Source organism: Battus philenor, unplaced genomic scaffold, assembly GCF_028537555.1.
Source record: "Battus philenor isolate CCGP_79_NKW_IND1 unplaced genomic scaffold, ilBatPhil1.0.hap1 SCAF_30, whole genome shotgun sequence".
NCBI classification, from domain to species: domain Eukaryota; kingdom Metazoa; phylum Arthropoda; class Insecta; order Lepidoptera; family Papilionidae; genus Battus; species Battus philenor.
The window spans coordinates 6,526,963-6,553,498 of record NW_027181694.1 but is presented as its reverse complement, the minus strand read 5'-3'; the positions used below and the strand labels follow the sequence as shown (position 1 = coordinate 6,553,498).

The 26,536-nt window shown below is 35.5% G+C and overlaps 1 protein-coding gene across 1 annotated transcript in view; it reads right to left on the bottom strand.

Annotated features, from left to right (window-relative positions):
* The window catches only part of LOC137927291 (uncharacterized), a 68,648-nt gene extending 44,068 nt beyond the window's left edge, over positions 1–24,580 (bottom strand). The window contains exons 1-6 of the mRNA XM_068771075.1: positions 24,517–24,580; positions 18,921–19,116; positions 12,115–12,228; positions 8,456–8,646; positions 3,209–3,298; positions 2,495–2,622 (exon numbers count right to left, since the gene is read on the bottom strand). Coding sequence (XP_068627176.1) covers positions 2,495–2,622; positions 3,209–3,298; positions 8,456–8,646; positions 12,115–12,228; positions 18,921–19,116; positions 24,517–24,580 — 783 coding nt within the window. The remainder of the gene's footprint in view (positions 1–2,494; positions 2,623–3,208; positions 3,299–8,455; positions 8,647–12,114; positions 12,229–18,920; positions 19,117–24,516) is intronic.
* Positions 24,581–26,536: the final 1,956 nt, after the last annotated feature.

The window sequence follows — 26,536 nt, the reverse complement described above, 5'->3', positions numbered from 1 at the left end:
CCTTGAGCTTGAACCTGTGAAGGTACTCAGAGAACCCCCCGTGACCCGTGAAGAGCTGGGCCAAGACCGTATCCATATACATGATTTGAAATTTTATATTTTTGTTTATATTGAATTAGTAACTTCAGCGATTAATGTCTGTCTATTAATTCAGGCCTCTTTGGTAAGCGGAGAAGCCTTGGAATTTTCCAATGAGAATTTGTAGGTTATTTTTTAAATAGACTTCAGACAAAGACACGTGCTGGTAGACGTGGCGATGGTATGCCCTTACTAGGTCGACCAGCATAATTAAGATCATGGGCAGTCACTGGATATCTATACCTTGTAGTGAGTATTCATCGATTTCAAGTATTTGATCTCTGTCGCCTCATGTTAAGCAATGACGAGGTCTAGAATACCACATGCTTGTCTAAAAGAAACCTATTCACACTTGTCTTGAAGATTCCCAAGTTATATAGCTAGAAATAAAGACGCCAGTACGTTGTTCCATACCTTAGCTGTTATAATGCGATAAAAGTAATAACAAAAAGCATTGTTGAATGAATTTCAATCGTGTACGGATGTCGTGAATCATCTTGTTGTCTGATAGAAGAAAGATGGTGGAATTCCAAAATGCAGTCCATATAACACCGATAAACTTGTCACATTTCGCCGATGATTCAATACTATACTTTTTTAATTAAGAAAATATTAGCTATATATTAACCTCTTTAAATCTTTTACGGTAATAACTAATTAATCTGTATAAAAAAAAAACATTTCGTTAATAATCTGTGGAGATATATCGACTCGTGGAAGACAATAATCATAACAAGATGGCGGCGCTGAAAAAGCGCGGGAAACACGTCAATTTTGCCGCGCGTAAAAAATAACGGGCGATGGTTTTTTTTACGCGCCAATTACGGTTCTCTTGTTACCAATTACAGTTTAAGACGCTGTTTAGTGGTTTTTTTTTGGGCGAGATATACAATAATTTTATGTTTAAAAGGAATTTATTTGAAGTATCTAATCCTGATGTACTTGTAGCGAAATAATCACAGTTGTCAAAATGCTTTCGCTTATCTGTCAATCCATAGGTCTGCGCATGCGCAAAATGTAAGGACGCGCGGCGTATGATTTGTAGGCGGCTGTCAAAACCGCGTCTCACGACGAAAAATATTATGAAATATAATAATGGCGAACGGCGTCAAGTGACATATGTGTTGTTGTTTGTGAATTTGTATTAAATCTTTAGTGCTGTAATTGAATATATAACTAAATACTATCTTATATCAATTTTGAATCAATGTTTAATATTTACAAATGAGCGGTGAAATTTTTATGTAAAATTTATTTCATTCGCATGACAAATAATTTATTACGGCGTTGATGTATCTGAAGTTGTAGGCGGATGACTTTTATAATAAACTGTGTCTATCTTTCATCCGAGCGTTTTAATTTTTGTGCTCCAGCTCGTTAGGTGTAGTCTCTAACGTTGCCTACCTAACCTGTTAAACTCCACCCATATATTAATTGAAAGGTAACATTTAAATATAGAAAAATAAAAACTATAGGTTAGTAAATTGAAGTCGCAGTGAGTAGTACAAATGATCGTGCATTGGTCAGTGGGGTCGAAGGTTCTCCAATAATGACCACAAACTGGTAGACACAACCAGGGCAGGATCCCCACTAGTAGTGGTAGTGGAAGTCGTTGCCCCAATTCCAGACAGGTCATCGATTTTTGGAGGCCTATATCTTGGCGATGTTTTTTAGCGCCATGACCATCTCCCGCTGAGGTGTTGACGTTCTAGACTGAAGACGGAGTCAGGAGTGTCCACTCAAAAACTGGACAGTATTTTAGAAACAAAAATATGGATTTAAGTATATATTCAGCAGTACGTAGTAATTGAAAAACAAATCGAAATATGTCTTCATAGATATTTAATGGAATTAGGCGTTACCTCGCGGAAGTCCATTCTAAGTAAGAAAAGGACCAATATTTAGCCACTTCCGCACATGCAGTGGTAGTCGTGCAACAAAGTGCACCGCCCCCCAGCCATCAAACAATGCGAATCACACAACTGCCAGCGCCAAATCACTCAACACGTGTTTCGCCCCCGCCAGCCCGCTGATAAGTTTTTGTTACACCGATTAGTGCCTCTGTGTTTGGCACTAATCGGTGTAACATAACTCCTGAAGATGCCCCGTGGAGGGGTGAAACACGTGTTGAGTAATTTGGCGGTGGCGGTTGTGTGATTCGCATTGTTTGCCGCATACGCATTTATCAGCGGGCTGGCGGGCGGTGCATTATTGCACGACTACCACTGCATGTGCGGAAGTGGCTAAATATTGGTCTTTTTCTTACTTATGTGTTCATAGATATCTGTGATATCTTTGTACGTAGAAAAGTAATTTGCCTGTTGTAGTGTAATAGAAGAAATAAATATACGGAACGCATTTAAAAAATTCGAAACACCATGAATTTTGTATGTAAGAATAAAAATGAATTCCATACCTGTGGCCCGACGTCAGTTATTTGAAGGTTGTAACCGTCTACAAGACGGAAGCGTTCGTCTCTTGTCACCATGAGGCTGGCAGCTGTAAGCACAGCTGGACCCCTCCTCCACAGCAGCACCAGGGACCCTGGACATATGGATATATTAACTATTCACCATCATATCAGTCTAATGCAAGAAGTTCCCCCCAAACGTCGTCAAGATGACACCTATCCAAGCACTGACGTGCCCGTCGCCACCTCAGACAAGCGGTTCTTCGAGCTACGAAGGTACTTTTGGTTCTTTTGATCACCTCATGTCTGATTCGATCTCTTACCGAAATTCCGAGCATAGCCCTCTCCATTGCTCTGGACCTTGATCCTTTTTATGAAGCCTGTTGTATCTGACCACGTATCGAATCCATATGTCATCACCAAAAACTCACATTGGTCAAAGATCATCATCGTATTGCGGTATTTTGGATGGGAATAGGTTCCGGAGCTTCCTGAATGCCGCCCATCGCTGGTAGGCCTTTCACCAAACCTTTTTACCCGTCTACTGGCATTTTACTAACCAATAAGAGTTACACTTGCCTTGGTCAGGATCTTTAGACAAACCTGGATGTAGATATTTGTGTACCATAAAGCACACAGAACAGATGACCGATAAAACCCTAACATGTTGACGCCGATTTATTTATATATATATTCTGTGCAAGCGAAAGAATGACTTACCCAAGTTCTGGACCTGGCACGGGAGTAGCAGGGTGTCTCCCACCACAGTCCTGAAGGAGTGTCCCCGCGACAGAAACCGTGGTCCATCATCTGTAACAAATAATTCTGTTACAATAAATAATTAAGATGATTAGTCCCAAAAGTGGATCCCCAGTGGTCCACGGAAGATGCAACAACTTTTATAAACATTACAATATACAATAATATCTTTCTACTACTGTGTCTATATATTACTATCCTTTTTTTATTTTATGGTTACGTTTTTGGTGTCTCTCCTCCAACTCCTGTCATGGATGGATAGGATCTTTATTTATATAGTAATTCTCATCTTTAGTCCTTCTCAATATCTTCTATTACATCGTCTAATTTCCTTCACAGTATTTTAATTAAAATTAATTTAATTTATAATTCTTTATTGTACACGCTATGATACATTTAAATTGGTTCATAATAATAAACAAAAGAGTACAATTGGAGCTCTTATCAAACGAGGCAAAATGTAATGTCAAAGTGACCATAATTTTTTAATGCAATGTAGTGACCACAAAAAAGTAATTTAAAAAATGTAATGTGTAACTGATCATAAAAATGTAATGCAATGTAATGTGAACACAAAAAAATTATATAAAAAAATTTAATTTAACCAAAAAACCATTGACCATAAAAAAGTAATGTGATGTAAATTGCCCCTAAAAATGTAATGTAAATTAGTGTCCACAAAAAATGAAATGTAGTGTAATATCACTACAAAAAAGATAACGTACAAAAATTAAATTTAACGAAATGTGACCATAAAAAAGTAGTGTAATGTAAAGTGACTCTAAATATGTAATGTAAATTGACCACAAAATGTTATGTAATGTAAGACGATCACGAAAAATGTGATGTAAATTAGTGCCCACAAAAAAAATTATATAAAAAAAATTCAATTTAATGAAATGTGACCATAAAAAAGTTATGTGATGTAAATTGACCCTAAAAATGTAATGTAAAATGACCACAAAAATGTAATGTAATGCAAAACGACCACAAAAAATGTAATTTAAATTAGTGCCCACGAAAATTGAAATGTATTGTAATGTGACCACAAAAAATGTAATGTAAATAAATGTAATTTAACAAAATGTGACCATAAAAAGCGATGTGACGTAAATTGACCCTAAAAATGTAATGTAAAATGACCACAAAAATGCAATGGAAATTAGTGCCCACGAAAAATGAAATGTATTGTAATGTAACCACAAAAAATATAATGTAAAAAGATGTAATTTAACGAAATGTGACAATAAAAAAGTAATGTAATATAAATTGCCCCTAAAAATGTAATTTAACCTAAAGTGACCACAAAAAACAATGTAATGTATTGTAAGGTGACTACAAAAAGTCTAATGTATAAAATGTAATATCATCACCAAAAAAAAAACACATCTGAGTTTATTATCGTCTCTTCTTAGATCAGAGTTCGGTTGGAACTCTTGCAGCTTTAAGATAAAGGACGCCTTATAGGGGAACTTAATCTGATTCAAATTTTTATCAAGTTGAACCCTTCTGGCATTTATGACGTCCAAAAGTGATCAATTAAAAGATTTTATGTTGATAATAATATAATTAATTGTATAATAGACTTGTATGTATGTTTGTAAGGAAGTAATTCTTCTTTAGAACACAGAAATTCAAATTTTAAATTTAGAATTAATATTCGTAGTACTATTTGAAATATTTATTAGAAATCGATGTCCAGTTTCTATATTGACTCTATTAATAACACAACCCTTCATGATCGTCATATATACAGGACGTCCATTGTTAGACATGAAGCTACCAGAAGACACTACTACTCTGTATTTGTCACTAATCGGTGTAACATAACTCCTGAAGATGCCCCGTGGAGGGGTGAAACAAGTGATGAGTGATTTAACGGTGGTAGTTGTGTATCTCATTGTTTGCCGCACGCGCATTTATCAGCGGGCTGGCGGGCGGTGCACTTTGTTGCACGACTACCACTGCAAGCGCGGAAGTGGGTAAATATTGGTCCTTTTCTTACTACCAGAAGATGTTTAACATGACCGGCTGGAAGCCAGTATCCACAGGTTCTTAACAAGGTTGTGAATCTAGTTTGTCGGTGGATGTGTTATACTATCTTTGTCTATACGTGGTCTTCAGAATCTTAAGGTACCAGCGTCTATATCCTCATTCAATTCAATTTCGGATATATTCAGGCTATGCTCTCCATGTCTCGTTAAACAACTAGATCTATGTAACCAGATCTATGTAAAACAGAAAGTAAAGAAAATAATAGAAATGTAAATAGATAACAAGAAATGTAAATGAGATAAAATGTGATATACAAAATGTGATATTAATGTAAACAAACAGAAATAAAAATATAAAATGTAATGTGTAACGAGAGAGTAATGAAAGGTCACAGAGCGAAAGAGAATGAAAGGAGAAACGTGTAAGAAAACTGAATGAAAGATTTTAAGAAGTATACATGAAGAGAAAGAAAATAAAAAAGATGTGAATAATTAAATAAATTTGGCCATAAAGTCCCTGTCCCACAAAAGATAGGGGGTACGAGAGGCCCCCAATAGCGGGGGCCAAAAAAAAAAACCAGATCTATGTAACCAGAAGAAAGAGAACGTGGAACGCTGGAAACAGATGGCTGCAGGTATTCTAAGGTCCTGGATTGACATTAATTCACAAGGTGTCTGGAAATCTATGTAAGTATAATAAGTAATATAAGTTAAAAAAGTTAAAGTAAGTATGTAAGTAATATAAGTTCTATGCCCAAAGGTGGACTTGATATAGTTGCAATGATGATAATATCTTATTAACAACTCTATGTGATATATCAATTTACGAGTAACACAACCGCAAATAGCAAAAATAACCAAAAAATACAATTCATTTTAGAGTAAAAATATATTAAAACTAATGCACGGTGAAAACATTCGATAATTCACTCGAATCGTTTTCGATGGTAATTACCAAGAGGGGGAGGAGGAGGGGGGTAATAAATAACGCCTCCCCCAGCTCTCCCACTTTCCCCCTTCTATACACATCTTCCGGCTGTGTAGTAAAGAGTCTTGCGGTATTGCATTCACAGCAAATTGAAATAACATTAAAGTACGAATAAAAAAGCGATCGTATGTTTCATTTGAAAAATTCTGAAGGCGGTCAAATTTCAGATCGATTTCAAAATGTAGATAGATGAAAGTGAATTCGAACCTTCGATTCCGAAAAAAAGTATGAGAGTAATTTCTGACAGTGATAAAGGATAATAAAACACCTTTGGTTTTATTTTTTGTTCTTGTGTTTAATGTATTGTAATTAAACAAAAAAACAATGTTTCCGTAATATATTAAATATTTAAACTTGTCAATGCATTTTATTTTTATTTCTGTGTACACCAAAAAATATTGAAAAAAAAATCACAACTGATAAATAGCAAAATTGTGCATTTCCTGCAAGCTTTTCGATTTACACGGTTTTGAATTGAAAATTTTTAATTTTCGATTTACACGTTTTTCTCAGGAACGTATCTACCGTGTAAATCGGGGGATAGGTGTATATATATTGTTCAAATACAAATGTAAACCAATGAAGCAATAGTGAGACATATCCTTCCAATCAATCCCAGATAAAGCGCTTAAATTGTTTCCAACAAAAATGTCAACCCTCATCCCGGACAGAACGCGGGGAATCCCGGCGAGATATCCCATTACTCGAATATTCCAGGTAATAGTCACATGCGTGGATTTTTTTTTAAATCTCACCAAACTTTTGAGGGTACTTCTACAAGTTGAATAGTTATTGGTGTATAGTACCCGGCGATAAATATTGCACTTCGACATTTGGAAAGAGACAATCGGCTAATTTCGTTATCTCTGTCGTAAATACAACGACTGACAAAACGTCACATAGATAGTGTGGGAAAGAAATAGTACAATGCCGAAATTAGTCAGTTGTCTCTTACCAAAGATCGATGTGCAATATCTATCGCCGGGTATTGTAAAAGCTTTTATATGTCATAGAGTCAATTTGATTTCAATTAAAACATGGATAAGACGAAAGTTAGGTTAGGTTAGGTTAGTTAGGTTAAGTTCATATCGAGGCTTTACAAGTAGTTGTCGCGTACGCTCGAAGTTGTACACGACTATATATAACTAGGACAGACCGTCTAACACAGTGATTCCCAAAGTGGTCTATTTCGACCCCTAGGGGTCTATGACAACCTGCAAGATGTCTACGTTAGCGAAAAAAAATTTGGGGGTCCATGAAATGAAAAGGGGGGTCCACGATAGTGGATCTCAACACGTACACTGATAGTACCTATTTACTTACATCATACTATCTTATAATATCAAAACATTTACATTATTTATAAAAGTACCTATGAAGTAAAAAAATTATTATATATGTTTATAAAATTGTGTAAGTTGTAGGATGTTGGTATAATAGATTAGTTTAGTTGGTATAATAGATACAAAATTTTATTTTGAGCACTTTTAATTTAAATTCAATTAATAAGTGTATAAATTAACATGTGTTTTTACTTAAGTTTTTAACACTAAACTTCACTACAGTTAGAAATTTACAGGAATTCAATAACAGGTAAGTAGGGGGTCTACCCAACACGGAAAAACATGGCAAGGGGTTTACGACACAAAAAACTTTGGGGAACTCTGGTCTAACTTGATAAGTCCAATTTAGAGAAAGACTTCACTTTAGAATCCAACTCGGATGGGAAACGTTCAGGAATCTCCGAAATATCTCGTTCAAAATACCGCGATCTTTGAAGACGAAGGTCTCTGACCAAAGTGGTGCAGGTGATATCTAATGGATTTAGGCGTTATTTAGCGGAAGTGCATCCTAAGTAAGAAAAGGACCGATGTATAGCTACTTCCGCCATGCAGCAGCAGTCGTGCAATAAAGTGCACCGCCCGCCAGCCCGCTGATAAATGTGCATGCGGCAAACAATGTGAATTACACTTATATTTTTTATTTTTATTTTTGCGCTCTTCGTCCATGCATTTAAAGATCTTTTGTTCTTTCCTTACATTCTACATTTCATCTGTCTTGCCCTCTCATTCCATTTTCTTTCTTTTTCGATGCCTTTCACCCATCACCTCGTTCTTAAATAATTGACTCTCATTTCTCTCATTTTTCCACATAGCCTAAGAAACTCTGGACGTATCTCATCATTCTCGAAAAGCGAGGCTATAGCGTTCGCGCAGATCTTAGTGCCTGACCGGCATTCGGAGCCGACTCGGAGTCCTCTGAACGCGGGACAGTTGGCCACAAGGTGGACCTCGGTCTGGCCCACGCCCAGTTCACAGAAGCACGAAGAGTCCTTCTGAAGCTTGAAGCGGTGAAGGTACTCAGAGAACCCCTCGTGCCCCGTAAAGAGCTGCACCAAGACCGCGTCCACCTCGACACTGCGGAGCACGCGGTAGGCTGTGATGGCGTCCGGGAAAAATTTCCGCGTTCTTCACTTATGGTCATGTGGCCACTGCTATTTTAAATTTAGAATCCGTTGGACTATATCGTTTACAAGTCCGATTCTATATCTTAGAATAATCCCGAGGGTAACCTTCTATAATACTTTGCTCGCAGTGTGGTAAGCAATGCTATAAAAAATAACAAAACCAAATACGAAAACTTGAACCAAAATGAATAATATGTACGTGTAAAGGAACTTATTAAATAATAATAGAATATAAGACAAGACTCTGATGTATTAAAAAGTCTAATCTAAACAAACCTGTGATATTAAAAAATAATGATTGAAAATGTAAGAATAAAATAGAGATTAGAAATAAAATTGTACCTGGCCACCTAAGAGTAAAAAAGATGAGGAAAGGAACGCGATGAAAGCAAGAAGGAATTAAAGAACAAAAAACATTGCAAGATATTAAGGATAAAAGAAATTGGGAAGAATGAAAGTGAGTGTAGAAAAAAGATAAAACCCTGAAAAAAATTATCTGTAAATAAAGTCCCTATCCCAAACAAAATAGGGGTACGAGAGGCTTCCAATAGAGGCCATAAAAAAACCCTCTATAATATACAATAAGAGACAGTAAAATAGTCAAAATTGTAAAATACTTATATTAAATTAGACATAAAATGTTTTTTTTTTCATACGGTTCAGTAATTTGATTTCCGAACGTCACACGACGCCATCTTGATTGGTCAGTTCATCTGACAGATTACGGTCTTCATCGGTCACAATCTGTCAAACCCCGTCTTTCGCGCCAAAAGGAAACTAACTAAAATCGTTTCATCGCACAGGACACATCTGCCGACGGAATAAAGTCTGTTTAATCCTGCTTCTAAAATAGATTTTCTTTACTATAAATATACTTTAATATACAATGATTGTTTATTAAAAGAATGAATATATAGATTATTTACTACCGATCAATGTATGGTACACAATGAAATAAATCAATGGTTTCAGATATAATAAATAATGATAAAAGTTAACAAAATACCTCTATTTGGATTATTACATATTTATATCGATTTAAAACTAGAAAACTATGTTTGACCAATAAAAACCGAAAGCCAATTGCAAGTAGAATATTGCAGAGCGAACTCTGTCGCACGACGAATAAACAATTATATTTCTGTGGAATTCCCCTTTTTTATGCGCAGCTGATGATGACATAATATGGTTCCTAGCTAGCTTGAGCTCTGTCCAAGATATCATCTATTTCAGTTTCCAATTCGCCGTAAGATAGGCTAGGTTTTTATTCCGATATACATATATATTTATATATATATATATATATATATATATATATATATATATATATATATATATATATATATATATATATATAATTTTCAGAGAAAATTCTTCTAGATTTGCATGAGATACTTTGCGACAAGGATATATATAAGGGATTTCTATCTTCTATAATCACAACATTTTGTAAAGTGAATACTTTGAAAAATTTTTTTTGCTATTCCAATACGACTGGCCAATAACTTCTATCAGTACAAAATCTGCAATTACATATAGGAAATAATAATTAATTTTAATATGTTGTCATACGAAATTTTAAAATGATTTTTCTTATACTATACCATCAATAAATTATCGTATATATATCTAAAATCATTGATATTTAGATAGACATTACCTTATATTAATTGACAGCAAATGATTTATAAATTCACCACTTTAAAGATTCAACATTAACAAAATCACCCTGTATATAGATTTAGTTGATTAGACTCACATCCTATTATAGCTATGTACGTATAATAAATTCAGATCTAAATACAAAAAGAGCTATTTTCAGAACAGTGTTAATTACAATTGTTTTTATTCATTATACCCCTTTTAAAGCTTTTACACAAATAACCAATCATCCTGTATATATAATTACTTGATTAGAATCACATCCTGTTATAGCTATGTACGTATAATAAATTCGAACCTAAATACAAAAAGAGCTATTTTCAAAACAGTGTTAATTGCAATTGTTTTTATTCAATATAACCCTTTTAAAACTTTTACACAAATAACTAATCATCCTGTATATATAATTAGTCGATTAGACTAACATCCTGTCTAAACTATGTACATATAATAAATTCAGAAAGACAAAAGCGTGTTTCCGAAAAAGTGTTGACAGAAATGCATTTTATTCGATCAACCCTTTTAAAGTTTTCGCACTTGTAACCAAACATCCTGTATATAGATCTAATACAACAGATTTATATTGTTACTCCGATTCTCTATCGGAAGTAGTAAATAAGTCTGTAAGACCGGAAGTCAGCGAATTCACTGCAATGTTTCCGCTTTGAAGGTAATTTGTGGAGGTATATTTATATATTGTAGTTTAAAAACAGAAGTATAAATTTTTAGATTCATCTTAGATGGCATCTTAGAGTTTTTTCATTAAAAGTGATTATTATTTGTGACAAAGTGCAAGCATTTCAAAAGAATTAGGTGCGTATTCTGAAATGGAAAGTAATGTGTAAGAAGATGTAACAGATTCTTCTATCTAATATATAAAATTCTCGTGTCACGGTGTTCGAACTTGAACTCCTCTGAAAGCCTTGACTGATTTTTACCAAATTTAATATGCGTATTCAGTAGGTCTGAGAATCGGCTACTATCTATTTTTTATACCCCTAAGTGATAAAGGTTGTTCACACTTAAAAAAAAAAATATTTTTTTAACGAAATTTTTTGTTTTTATTTTTTTATGATACAGCATACAAGAATACATACAACCATAAATTTTCACCCCTCTACGATCAACCCTTATTTTTTATTTGTAAATTAAAATATCAATTTTTTTTTGCAAAACAACCTTTGCGGGATCAGCTAGTATCTTTATAAATGAATTAGATGTGTCCAGAATTACCATCAGCATAATAAGTAAATTTGACGGGATCATCTTTAATTTGGTCAGATGATGAAAAAAGTCTAGTCGATGAAGGTGAACGAAAAATTGCTGATCTTAAAAAACCTTAATGAAACATGTTCCATCATTTAAGGTTCCATTGGAAAGCTGTAACATTACATGTTAAAGTCCAATACGTCACATAAATTTCAATACAGTAAAAAATTGTTCAACACTTAGCGGGGTACGGTATATCTCAATTGCGTGGGATCGTGGAAGCGTGCTATTGATTCAGTGGATCTTTGTCTTTATAACAGCACCAGCCACAGCAGTTTAGATCTTGGGAAAAGAACCCTGGCTTCGGTCGCGTTCACTAGCTATGTGACATCTCACGCGCCGGGGCTATTACGAATTTACATTACAAATTCTCGTCTCGGTTCTTCAACTTCATTCTCGGAGCATCTTTTAATTCACGTCACAATATATCGCCTCGAGTTTTATAATTAAAATAACCTTCGGTCTTTGAGGTTGAATCTATTCGTACCTCGCACCGGCACGAACACACCTGTATACTACCGGCGCTCCATGCTTCGACCTGCTGCCGTCTGACCAGTCCTTGGATATCGTGGGGCTGCTACCACCACCATCAGGGTAGTACCTGCGGTGTAAAATGAGACTAGGCCTTCTACCCACTATCCTGTTGATTGAAATATATTTATCTTCAGTTGCTGAGTTCGCTGTTTTTTTTACCATAGCATCTTTATTTTTATCACAGCAGGAACCATTCTTTGTTATTTCACATGGTGATGGTTAGGGAGCTTGACTACCTTCTAAATCATGGATGCCCAGACCGCGGCCCGCTGGTCGAATACTAGTGGCCCGGCGACAGCAAAAATAATGCTCGCGTACATTCAAAAAATATTGAATTCTATTCCAGAATAAAAACAAAAGAATTTGATTACCTATACTTCTGGCGTCCGGCCCGCCATCAGTTCATGATTTGCCCGAGTGGCCCCTAGACTTAATAAGTCTGTGCAACCATGTTCTAAAGAATGGTATGTTGATACACTTTAGCCGATATTACATACCTTTTTCACTAAAATATGTCTCACTTAATCCCACTACCTTTATTTAAATTAAATATATTTTTCTTCTGTTGCCAAGTTCGTTGTTTTCTTTTTACCTCCCACAATTTAGGCAGGCTAGAATTCAGAACCGGTACAGAGTTTTCATTCACTCAACGAACCATTGCGAAGGCTTTTAATTAAGCTATCTCCGCAAGATCGGATCAGGTATAAGATATATAGACGAACGAATTTAATCGACATAGTATAGGCTTGCAAATTGAAGTAATCAATGTGTATGTAGTAACATGAGAGGATTTCATAGGGTAGAAATCCAATATAACCTTATCCTCCTCTCAGAGGTAGGGTATATTGAACACTCTTAAAATGTTACCTCCGAGACCAAAAGAAAGATGCCAGTTAAATACGTATGATATTTAATGGAATCAGGCGTTACCTTGCAGAAGTCCATTCTTAGTAAGAAAAGAACCAATATTCAATCACTTCCGCACATGCAGTGGTAGTCGTGCAACAAAGACTCTCTAAAACACAGAGACTCTGTGTTTGGCACTAATCGGTGTAACATAACACCTGAAGATGCCCCGTGGAGGGGTGAAACACGTGATGAGTGATTTGACGGTGGCAGTTGTGTGATTCGCATTGTTTGCCGCATGCGCATTTATCAGTGGGCTGGCGGGCGGTGCACTTTGTTGCACGACTACCACTGCATGTGCGGAAGTGGCTAAAGACGTATGAGATATTTTGAAGAGTGTGATCAAATGAAGGGCATATACCACGATGATTTTAATTTACAATATGTGTTTTATATATCTGTTAATGAGTTCTGGTTAGTTCATAAATATAATAAGCAACCTTTTAGTTTTAGATAGAGAAGGCAAACATTGTCTTCATTATGATAGACAAAGAAGGATGAACACACTTTCTTCACCATCTGCACAAGGATCATCAAATAAGTTATAGCTTATTATATAGCCTTAAAAAAAACCTAGACCTAAAAAAATTCTGTTTAAATGTAAATATGTGTAAATTATCAAAAAAAGAAATAAAACTAATAATTTAAATAATATAACAAAAGATATATACATCTATCCCTCGATTTACACGGTAGATACGTTCCTGAGAAAAACCTGTAAATCGAAAATTCAAAAATTTTAAAGTCAAATCCGTGTAAATCGAAAAGCTTGCAGAAAATGCATAATTTTGCTATTTAACAGTTGTGATTCTTTTCAATATTTTTTGGTGTACACAGAAATAAAAATAAAATGCATTGACAAGTTTCTTTTTCATCATCACTCATCAACACTGTTTTTTTTATTTAATTACAATATACATTAAACAGAAGAACAAAAAATAAAACCAAAGGTGTTTTATTATCCTTTATCACTGTCAGAAATGCCTCTCATTCTTTTTTATCGGAATCGAAGGTTCGAATTTACTTTCATCACTCGAAGTTATTTGTGTCGATTCGATGTTTGAAGCAGAAATATTTACATTATGAGAGATTGTAATAAAATCGGTTATTAAAAAAAAAAAAAACTTATTTATAAAACCGTGTAAAAGCGAAAACGTGTAAAACAAGTACCGTGTAAATCGGGGGATAGGTTTACTGTGAAAATTATATATAATAGTAAAAAATAATGTGAAATATATAGTGAATAATAAAATAGACCAAAACTGTAATGTCTGATGATTAGATAAAAGGTGATGGAAAAATGAAATATATAATAATGAAAACAATGTACAGTATAAATGATAAGAACGGAAGAAGATATAAGACATTATTAATAAAAAAAAAATCTGAAAAAAATATTGCGCCAATAAAACCTTGTTACAATATAAATAGGTGGTGGAACAAGAGGTCCCCAAGAGCTGGGACCACAAAAAAAAACAAAAGAAGAACCCTATAGTCTGTTCACTAGAACAGGGTCAATAATAAAAGAACATCGGATGAGCGTCGATGATGATAGCCTTCATCACTGCAATGGGATTCCAAGAAGCACAGCAATATATCATGTATTGCTGCAGTACATCTAGAATGTTGAATAGGTTCAGCTTCCTCTCGTATCCATCCTCTAGAACAGAGTTCCCCAAACTTTTTTGTGTCGTAGACCCCTTGCCATGTTTTTCCGTGTTGGGTAAACCCCTACTTACCTGATATTGATTTCCTGTAAATTTCTAACTGTAGTTAAGTTCAGTGTTAAAAACTTAAAGCAAAAACGCATGTTAATTTATACATTTATTAATTGAATTCAAATTAAAATTACTCAGAATACTACTTCATAGGTACTTTTATAAATAATGTAAATGTTTTGATATTATAAGATAGTATGATGTAAGTAAATAGGTACTATCAGTGTATGTGTTGAGATCCACTATCGTGGACCTCCATTTTCATATCATAGACCCCCAAGTTTTTATTCGCTGTCGTAGACCCCTTGCAGGTAGTCATAGACCCCTAGGAGTCGATATAGACCACTTTGGGAATCACTGCTCTAAAAACAAGGTATCTCTAGTCCATCCTGAAGATTTCAGAAGTTAACAGATAACAAATGATGGCTTATTTATGAAACGCCTATAGTTTATAACATATCATGAAGACATGAAAGAATTTCGCACCGAAACTTACTGCTTCTAGATATATTTGTACATTTCCACGATTTTAGTTTAATCAAAACGCTTGGATGGTTCCCTTCCAGTGAATAAATCTTCGATTCTTTCACACCAACTTCTCGTATAAATCCTTCAACAATAGTCTGCGAAGTTTTACTTCGGATAATGGTTTTAAAAGAAAGATGAACTCGGCGTCCCAGCGCTGGATCAGCCTTCACTTGTCACGATTATTTCAGATTAAATTTATAATTAAAGATTTTAATTTTAATCAACGATCAAATTATTATTGTTTCGGTAATGAAAATTTGGGTAATTTTAAACATAATATACAGGTATTTGCTTATATATATACTTCGTTATATTTTTTTCTTTCTCTTTCTTTTCCATTAACACCAACGATGTAATAAATTTAAAAGCACGTTGCTCCAACATTCTAATCTGTAAATCATTCATACACTAAAAGCATATATTGACAATTCATATATGTTCATGTATTCTAAATTTAAAATTTGATTTAAGAATCGGTTACAGATTAAAAATATCATCAAATAGCTCCTCCGTGCCGGCTCATTATTTTCGCTTTTCGCAAACGAGAAAAGGACGGATTTTGTTTTTGAATATACAAGAAGCCGGGGGAAAGGCTTTGGATACAGGCGTCTGTAGTTATTAAATTCCTTTACTGTAAATTATATCTTATTCGAACAACGTAAGGCACAATTTCGTTTGAAATCCTACTTTTATCTGTTTGAGATTTATTTGAAATGTTTGAAAATAACTTGCCGCGGTAAGTACAAGGATATTCCAAACGTTCCTTGGAGAGTTTTAAAAATTTTTTATGTTTAAAATATATGAAATTATCTTGATATTTTGCCAAATAAAGTCAAAATAAATACAATAAGGCACTAGATAAAGGAACTATATGTAACTTGCGTAGAAAGCCCACGTTTGGACCTCATTTGTAAATTTTCAATACCATGAGTTGTAAGTTGCATATATACAGCGTGTTTCAACAACATTAACAAGGTACTCCACAATCGAACGGCCTGTGTGGTAAAAGATTTGGCTGTCAACGAAGAAATATGCTCCGCCATTTTTAATTTCATATAATAAATACATATGTAAATAGAGATTGTACTTTTTGTATACATCTTCTGGATAATGTCCTGGATGTGGAACAGCTAAAATGCTATGAATAAGTAACATTCTTAGGCAGATCAGAAATAAAGACGAATGAAAAAAAAATAGCAGTTTGACAGATAAAATGTCAAAATTTTTGCGCGCAATTTAACGACAAAATGGCTGCTCGCTCGAATTAGTAAACATGTATGCATAGTTATGAGTGTGTTTTACAACAAGTAAAATGAATAATAATACTGGAAAATAATATTAATAAGTTAAAATAGGTTTTACTGAAAATATTACCACACAGAACACAAATCTAGGCGAATAAAAATAAATAAAAGAACAATTTGACAGATCACATGTCAAAATTTTCCCGCGCAATTTAACAATAAAATGGCTGTCGCCGGAAACAGTAAACATGTATTTGTAGTTATGTGTGTATTTTACCAAAAGTAACATTCATAATTAAGTTCCAGTGCAAACATTCCCAGGCTGATCACAAACCGAGGCAAATAAAAACCAAAAAAAATACAACAGTTTGACAGATCACATGTCAAAATTTTCCCGCGCAATTTAACAATAAAATGGCTTTTCGTCGGAAACAGTGAACATGTATTTGTAGTTATGTGTGTATTTTACCAAAAGTAACATTTATAATTAAGTTCCAGTGCAAACATTCCCAGGCTGATTACAAACCGAGGAAAATAAAAACCAAAAAAAAAATACAACAGTTTGACAGATCACATGTCAAAATTTTCCCGCGCAATTTAACGATACAATGGCTGCCGGGTGCAGCGTCCGGAAACAGTAAATATGTCCGCGCGACCGGAAGCGGGCGCCGCTCGTGAAGTCACTTCCGCGCAGCTCCAAGATTACGGTGAACGTTAATTGCGCGATATTTTGTTTTTCTTTGAAAGCCGACAATAAATTGTTTTGGTTAATTGGTTCCCACCTCTTTCTCTCCCTTCGCCGACGCTGTATCCATTAGAATTTGTTCGCGGGTTTCTTGTTTGCGATTCGGATTTAAGCAGCTTTGTTATTCAGGAAATAGAATTCAAAATTATGTTTACAAATACATCAAACAGGACCTTTGATGTTAAAGGATTTGACTGCTTCACGTTATTAAAATAAATACATTTAAAATTTTTTTTAAGTAAAACGTTTTTTTGATACCCATATTGTGGTGGTTGTGGAAAAATATGTACCTAGTCCGCCATATTGGAACGGCGGCCATCTTGAATTTTAAATTTTGACATAATCATCGTGTTTTACTAGTGTAGCCCTTTCATTTGATACCCATATTGAGGGGGTTAAGGAAAAATACGTAATCCGCCATTTTGTATCGGCGGCCATCTTAGATTTATAATGTTATTGATATTTATTATATTGTATTGTCATCTAAATTAAATGTGTGTACCAAATTTCAGATCAATCTGACAACGGGAAGGTGCTTAAATTTCAATTTCTAATTTTGATCCAAATAAATTCCGTACGGGTCGAACTAAATAAAACCGTTTAAAAATATATATTTTTCCTTGTTATAAAACACGAGATATAAGTCGTAGTAATGTATTAAATAAAATTTACATAATATCTTTATACAGGACGATAGGAAATAAGTAATAAAATAATTAAGAATGTACATGCATCGTTATAATATAAATAAAGCCTAATACAATCTATCTAAAAATCAGTCGTTAACACGTTCCCTGCGGGCCCAATTTTGAAGAACTTTCAGCTGGTGCGGCTGAGGTCGAATCAGCCTCAAGCTGAACTTCCTAGTAGTGCGGTTTAGGCCTTTTCAGCCTCATGTTTCAATCTTTTTTTTTACAATATTGAGTCAATGCTTCGCAGACATAAAGAAAGCTATATTTGTCTTTGTCATACCTCATACGGTTGAGTGTAAACAGTCGCCGCACTAGAGAGAAAACACTAGTTTTACGCGCCGCACCAGTGCAAAGTCTACCATGAGGCTGAATCGACCTCAAGCCGCAGTGAACGTGTTAAAAATAATATATGACGTATATTGGTAACTGGACAATGGTTTACTTTCTACCCACGCCACGTCTACAGGTTCTTGGTTGCCACTTGAGTTCACATCATACAACAACATCCAGAGATGTTCCCAGCCTACTGCCACTTTAAACGGGCATTTCTACTAGCTACATCATTCACGTATATATATCTCATGTGAAATTTTTGCTGTTATCCTTGCGGCTTTCACAGCTTCATCGGAAACGAGTTCACGGAACGGAGGGATCCGTGAACTATATAAAGTTACAGGATTCGAGTTTCCGAACCCGTATCAGCACTCGGCGGGGAGACGAGGAAGTCACACAGGTGGTGGCCGCGAGGTAGCAGCGGGGCTCACCCAGCCAGCCCTCGAGGACACAGACCCAGCGCGACCCAGTCGGCAGAACACGCGACTAGCGCTCCTGTCTGGTCAGTGTTACTGATAGTGTACTGAATGAGGAGTTAAGTATGGAGGGCATCGTGGACCACTCGGCAATCTAAGGAAGGATACTGATCTTACCTCGGATCGCCCACGCTGTTCGCGGTGGAGTCGGGAGGCCGACACCATTTACGTAACGTACAGTAGGAAGTGTGGTGAATGATTTTTGAGCATCGCTCGTGTTTTTCCGTGAGCGTCGCCAGTGGAGTGGTTGCTGTAGATGGTGAGTTATCGACTGCAGTGTGGTAAGTGGATTGTGGGAACCCTGCGATAGGATCTGTAAGGACGTCTTTATCACGCCTTACGAGGTTTCTGAAGGAGGTACTGGGGGAGTAGCGAGAGGAGTTCGCTATGAGGGGTTAAGGGTGGAAAGAGGCCTCCCACCTCTTTCCACGTATATATAAAAGTTCCAACATATATATCATAAGTATTGTATTTGAGTTTCCACAACCTTAACAATGTGGTCGGTCAACCTAGAGGAGGAGGAGGAGGAGGGGGGGGGTTGAAACGCCGCCATACCGCCTGCCCATCGTGACCATTATGACATATCCCTCATATATAACCTTATGGGGCGTTTATAAGCTGAAGTGATGAAAGTACTTATTCGTCATCATCGTCGACACCCACTGTAAGATATAGACCTGAGCAGATATCTATAGGGATATATATCACCACTCTTGGCAGGCGAGATGGTGATCGCAGTAGTATTATGGTACACAGAGGGCGCTGCAGTCGCATTTGGTAACTTGTGGACATTGGCAATCCTATATAATTAACACACAAAGTGTGAATTATGTAGAATTATGTAGGATTATAACATAATGAATAGAGTATATTATCTAATAAAAATTAAATTATTATTTTATTATCATTAAACATAAATAGAGTAACTATTAATTATTATTTACATTTTATTGTAAATTATAATTAAAGTTTGTTAATCTGTGGTCAATAGACGTAACGATTTAACGGTTCATCCCCTCGATGTTTGACGCTTCCGGCGTACCGAGCGCGGGGCATCCCCGAGACCCGGCAGTCCCGTTTAAATTTGGAACGAAAGTAATTTACGTTATTGTTTATGTTAAGGGTATAGTTTGATGAATTTGTCGGACTGTTTATTTCAATTGAAAACGATTATTATTAATGTTTATTTATTTAATGGAATCAGGCGTTATTTTGTGGAAGTCCATCCTAAGTAAGAAAAGGACCAATATTTAGCCACTTCCGCACATGCAGTGGTGGTCGTGCAACAAAGTGCACCGCCCGCCAGCCCGCTGATAAATGCGCGTGCGGCAAACAATGTCAATTACACAACCATTTAATGGAATCAGGCGTTACCTCGCGGAAGTCCATCCTAAGTAAGAAAAGGACCAATATTTAGCCACTTCCGCACATGCAGTGGTAGTCGTGCCAAACATTAGTGCCAAACACAGAGTGTCACTCTGTGTTTGGCACTAATCGGTGTAACATACCTCCTGAAGATGCCCCGTGGAGGGGTGAAACACGTGTTGAGTAATTTGATGGTGGCGGTTGTGTGATTCGCATTGTTTGCCGCATACGCATTTATCAGCGGGCTGGCGGGCGGTGCATTTCATTGCACGACTACCACTGCACGTGCGGAAGTGGCTTAATATTGGTGCTTTTCTTAATTACACAACCACCACCGTTAAATCACTCATCACGTGTTTTATCCCTCCACGGGGCATCTTCAGGAGTTATGTTACACCGATTAGTGCCACACAGACTGTGGCTAAATATTGGTCCTTTTCTTACTTAATGTTTATTTGTATGAAATTATGCTTTTGCCCTACAGTGGGCGTTCATCGGCTGAAAAAAAAGAATAATACATCATTTGTTAGAAAATAAAAGAGATAATTAATAGTATTTCGAATTACAATGTAGATCTATGTAGACATAAATAAACTCTTTGAACAGAATTAAGAAATAAAGGTGTGGTGAGAGAAAAAAAATAAAAGTGAAATAAGGCGGGAAAACCGGCTGTTCTGTAATGGCCGCCGGAAGTTGGTATAAACGCGCCGCGTCGCCGTTTCCGGTTTGGGCCCGCCGATGTAGTTTATTTTCTATTATTGGGGAAACAAAATAAGTTTTTGGGGCGAGTTGTTTTCAAAGGCTTTCATTTCGTTGTCTACAATATGTACACTCTTATTCAATAACATTTTCAAAGTCAAGTCGTTTCAACTTCAAACGTTTACTTCGAATATAGTTGACAGTATATCATTTTATAATAAATGTTTATTATGGCGTTTTGAAATCTAATAATTGGTTATTGATTTAAGAATATGTATTTTCTTCAGTTTTAATCTCATTTCAAAAGGATATCTCTTGCCTGTGTGTAGCATAAGTGAGATATGGGATCCCTGGATTATTTTTGGCTTCGATTGACTGTCGAATTATTTCAACTTTTAAACTTATATAACCCAAGTCAGCTGTTGAGAAATCGTAACAAATTACTGGCGTGAACAATTATTATTATTATTCCAGCATAGAATTAGCGAAATACAAACACCGATCGTAATTAACTAACCGGCGTCTTAAGTATTGTTAGGAGTGCTGTCATATACGCGTGCATATATCTAACTTGAATAAACTTATTTTGTACTTTTGTCATATAATTTTTATAAATATAATACCATTAAAATTTTAAATTTCGAACAATGGCTCGAACTATCAAAGAGCTTGGTCACTCCTGATATATACCTTCACCACTGTATAGCTAGCTATAATCAAACATCCTATATATACACATGAACAATAATAACTTAGTTAACTAATTAGAACATATATTCTATCATCATATGAGATGATAGACGTTCTATAGAAGACATAGAATCTCCCCCCAAAATCGCTACAATATCCGGTCTTGTCATCATTCAGTAACTTCCTGCGCCGCGCCTACTTCCTTAGACCAGCAATTCTTCTTGTCTAGTTCTTCTGCGGATCTCATTTCTTATTAAATCTAGCATTGTAACTCCTTCTCTATTTCTCTGTTTGCATCTAAAGCCATAGATGAAAAGATCATCTGAGTTGGATTCTGAAGTGACTTTTCTAGAATATCTAATATAATCAGGCGTTACTTTGCGAAAGTCCATTCTAACTAAGAAAGGAACTAATATATAGCTACTTCCGCTATGCAGAAGTAGTCGTGCAATAAAGTGTACCGCCCGCCAGCCGATAAATGCACGCGCGGCAAACAATGCGAAACAACTACCACCGTTAATTTACTCTACACGTGTTTCATCCCTCCATGGGGATCAGGAGATGTTAGACCGTTCTAGAAGTTTTCTAGAAGTTAGACTTATCGAGGTGTAGGCTTTGAGATATTCAAGTTATTCAAGAACCTCCGTCAATAGCCTACACTGTAAGAAAAGTAATTTGCAAGGTAAAATATCCTTTATCCAGTTTTATCGGTGTTCGAGTGGAATTAAAAAAGGCAGGAACGGATTCGAAAATCTATTATCCCCTTGCAATGAATGTCCGAAGTTTGAAGCGCCTCCATTGTTAGATAACTTAAGAAAGTTTTGTTAAAAAGTTTGTGAAAATTAATCTTATCGAACGCTCAATGATTCGGAAAATCTTTAAGATTTTATTACAGCTGATATAAGAACTTAATATCTATTTATATATGTATTTATTAACTGTCTATTTTGTATATTCAGACAGTTATGTTTTTGAAAAGTATTTAGTTGGAATGTAAAACTTAATATTTAATGGAATCAGGCGTTACCTTGCGGAAGTCCACCCCAATTGAGTGATTCAGAGTGTGAGTGATAAATTGTGTGATTCGCATTGTTTGCTGCATACGCATTTATCAGCGGGCTGGCGGGCGGTGCACTTTGTTGCACGACTACTGCTGCATAGCGGAAGAGGATAAATATTGGGTTTAACGACGACCAAACAATGTTCAGTTTATAAGATTACGTTTCGTGCGACTACTTCCTCATCACTACTCAATATTGGCATCAAGTTGTGCGCCAGTATCTGTGCGATATTAAATCTTGCGATCGCGTCTTAAGTCTCGTCCGTGTTACACACGCAAGAGCTTTTGCGACCCAGCGGTGGACTAAACTGTGGTATACATGAGATATAGATCTTTAATGGAATCAGGCGTTACCTCGCGGAAGTCCATCCCAAGTAAGAAAAGGACCAATATTTAGCCACTTCCGCACATGCAGTGGTAGTCGTGCAATGAAATGCACCGCCCGCCAGCCCGCTGATAAATGCATATGCGGCAAACAATGCGAATCACACAACCGCCACCGCCAAATTACTCAACACGTGTTTCACCACTCCACGGGGCATCTTCAGGAGTTATGTTACACCGATTAGTGGCAAACACAGAGTCAATATTGGTTCTTTTCTTACATGAGATATAGAACTAGGAAGGAAGATAGAGAGTGGAAGCATTGTATCCATAGTAGGGGTTCAGGATGTCGCCACAGATTCTTAAAATACTGCTAGATCATAAAGTAATAATCTGCTGTAATATATTAACAAATGTAATAATTGTGAGAAATGTGGCTAAGGATATAAGGCGATGTATGAACAGAATATAAATAGATGATATAGAGTGAAAGGTATGTTGAAAAAACACACAGAAGAGTTCGTGTGACGTGTTATTGCTACCGGATGGAAACATACAGCCTGACGGTGTCTGTTGTTGAACGAGCTGACCGCCTTGCTCTCCAGCCCCTGACCCTCGTGGATGGTGAGCGTCGGTCCTGACTCTGTACTATGCAAGAAAAGGACTAATATTTAGCCACTTCCGCACATGCAGTGGTAGTCGTGCAATGAAATGCACCGTCCGCCAGCCCGCTGATAAATGCGCATGCGGCAAACAATGCGAATCACACAACCGCCACCACCAAATCACTCAACACGTGTTTCACCCCTCCACGGGGCATCTTCAGGAGCTATGTTACACCGATTATTGCCAAACACAGAGTCCTGTACTATGCCTTTGTTAATTAGAGAGTAAAAGATAACTAACATACATTATATATAAGTGTATTGTATTCTTATATATATATATAGACACTATTGTCAAATATATATCGACTATTTACCGTCAAAGTATTTTCTAATTAAAAGACGATTTATATATTTATCACTAGGCTTTATTTTCACATATATACATCTAATATTTATTCATTTCTATATATTTCTTTTAGTAAAAATATGAATTTTTATTGTGAAATATATCTTTTTTAATATAGCATTGTTATGGTTCACGTTTAAAGAAATAAATATTTTATTCTGATTCCTGGACGCCCGAGGTTGCTCATTATAGATATTCACGTCTCGTTAGCCGTATATATATAGTGTTGGATATATACATGTACACACATGTATATATATATATATATATATATATATACACATATATATGCATTTGATCATGTAATGATCTTCAGCAAAGTTGTTGTGCATTAGTCCATAAAGTTTTCTAAGTCACTATGACAATTTTTCAGATGACGCAACTACCACTGCAATAAATTTTGCCGTGACAGTTCATGCTGCATTTAAATTGAAATCAAAACATGAAAGAATGATGGCGTTACGAGTTGTGGTTGACAAGAGAATTTATGTAAATTTTGAAATTACTTCCGGTTCGCATAATTTAAATAAACATTATATTATAATTGAATAGGCAACTTACTTCTGTTATTCTGCGCATGCGCGACTATGAGGAACGCTGCTAGAAGCAACCAATACCACTCCATGGTTCCTCAGCTTCCTCTAGAAGTCACAAGCGGCCTCATCTGTGAATAATAACAGACTTTTATTACCTAAACCAGTGATTCCCAAAGTGGTCTATATCGACACCTAGGGGTCTATGACAACCTGCAAGGGGTCTACGTCAGCGAAAAAAAATTTGGGGCTCCATGAAATGAAAATGGGGGTCCACGATAGTGGATCTCAACACATACACTGATAGTACCTATTTACTTACATCATACTATCTTATAATATCAAAACATTTACATTATTTATAAAAGTACCTATAAAGTAAAAAATCTATTATATATGTTTATAAAATTGTGTGAGTTGTAGGATGTTGGTATTCGCTTTGTGGTCGCAATACATTTTGAACTTGTAAAAACCTGAGAGTCGCAGTCTCAGAGCTTCGCTACCTTGCACTGACTTGTTCAATTCGTCACTCTATAAATACGAATGTGGGACAAACAAATGAATTTACAGGAAATCAATATCAGTTAAGTAGGGAGTCTATCCAACACGGAAAAACATGGCAAGTGGTCCACGACACAAAAAAGTTTGGGGAACTCTGACCTAAACAGTTGATTATTTTGATGCTAAAAGTTGAAGATATTTCTTAAACTATTTTTTTTTTCAAATAAAGTCTCTGCGTGTGTTACAAACTGTACGAACAAGTCTGTTAAAAAATTGTACAGTACCTGGCGAAAAATATTGCACATCGACCTTTGGAAAGAGACAATCGGCTAATTTCGGCTTCGTATAGCGTTATCTCTGTCGCACGAAATACAGCGACTGACAAAACGTCACATAGGTAGTGTGGGACAGAGATAGTGCTCTACGAAGCCGAAATTAACCGATTAAACATAAACATATATATTGTTATATTATATAAACTTTGATCTAAGCTATACTCATTTCTATATTTAATTTTAATCTCTTATAGTTTTTTTTATCTCTTATAGTTTTATGCCTTTTAACTCTGCGAGTTACGGGCGTATCTTGTTGTTTCATACTATATATAGGATACATATTCATACTATATATTACACATAGAAAGAGGAGAACACGAACTACTTTTCTAGATAATTTGAAACGATTTTTAATAACACGTTTTTTTTGTAAAGACGCACTAGAGTTTAAAAAACTTAACAAGACTTTTTTGTTTTATTTTGGTTAGAACACGATTGATTTTTATTATTACAAAAGTTAAATATCTTTAACTGTATTGTGGATTATGTGCTTATTTTAAAAACAGTACATTGTTATCATAAATTAGATTTTTTATTTAACAAAACATTCAAAAAAATTGTTTTATAGGAGACAGATTTTTTACTGTAATTAAAAAACTAAAACACATCAGAACATGGTGGCCATACTAAAAAGTTTTTGTTTAGACAAATTCTATCCACTTGCAAAATATCTCCACTCTTCTGTATAACACCCTGTATATATATCTCAGGAGAAACAGAGTTTAACTTTACCTATAAACAATAAATAAGTACATATACAGGCAATTGTCATTATCGATTTCCTCTTGTATTAATCTATTAATAAAACATCAAGTAATGGGGGAATTACCGTCGCTTGTCCTTCGAAGTTTAAACTTGAACAAAAGCTATGAATCACTTTAGATTTTAAACTAAACGCAGCGAGCCAAACTTTCGTCGTATCTTTTAATAATTTCACTAGAAGCCGGCGCCAGGTGAGCTTTTTGTGAAATTTATTAAACATTTCTATATTAAAATCGTGTATATACATAAGTTAATCTTCTGTTTTCTTTTCAACACTGTAAAGTACAGTTTTTGGGGTTTGAAATGGAAACGCTTCTCTTTGCTCGTATATAAAAAAAAAAACTTTCGTCCACAAACACCTATGAGTGTTTATATTTAATGGAATCAGGCGTTACCTTGTGGAAGTCCAAAGCTGACAAATGCGTCAGGAGTTATGTTACTTCAATTAGT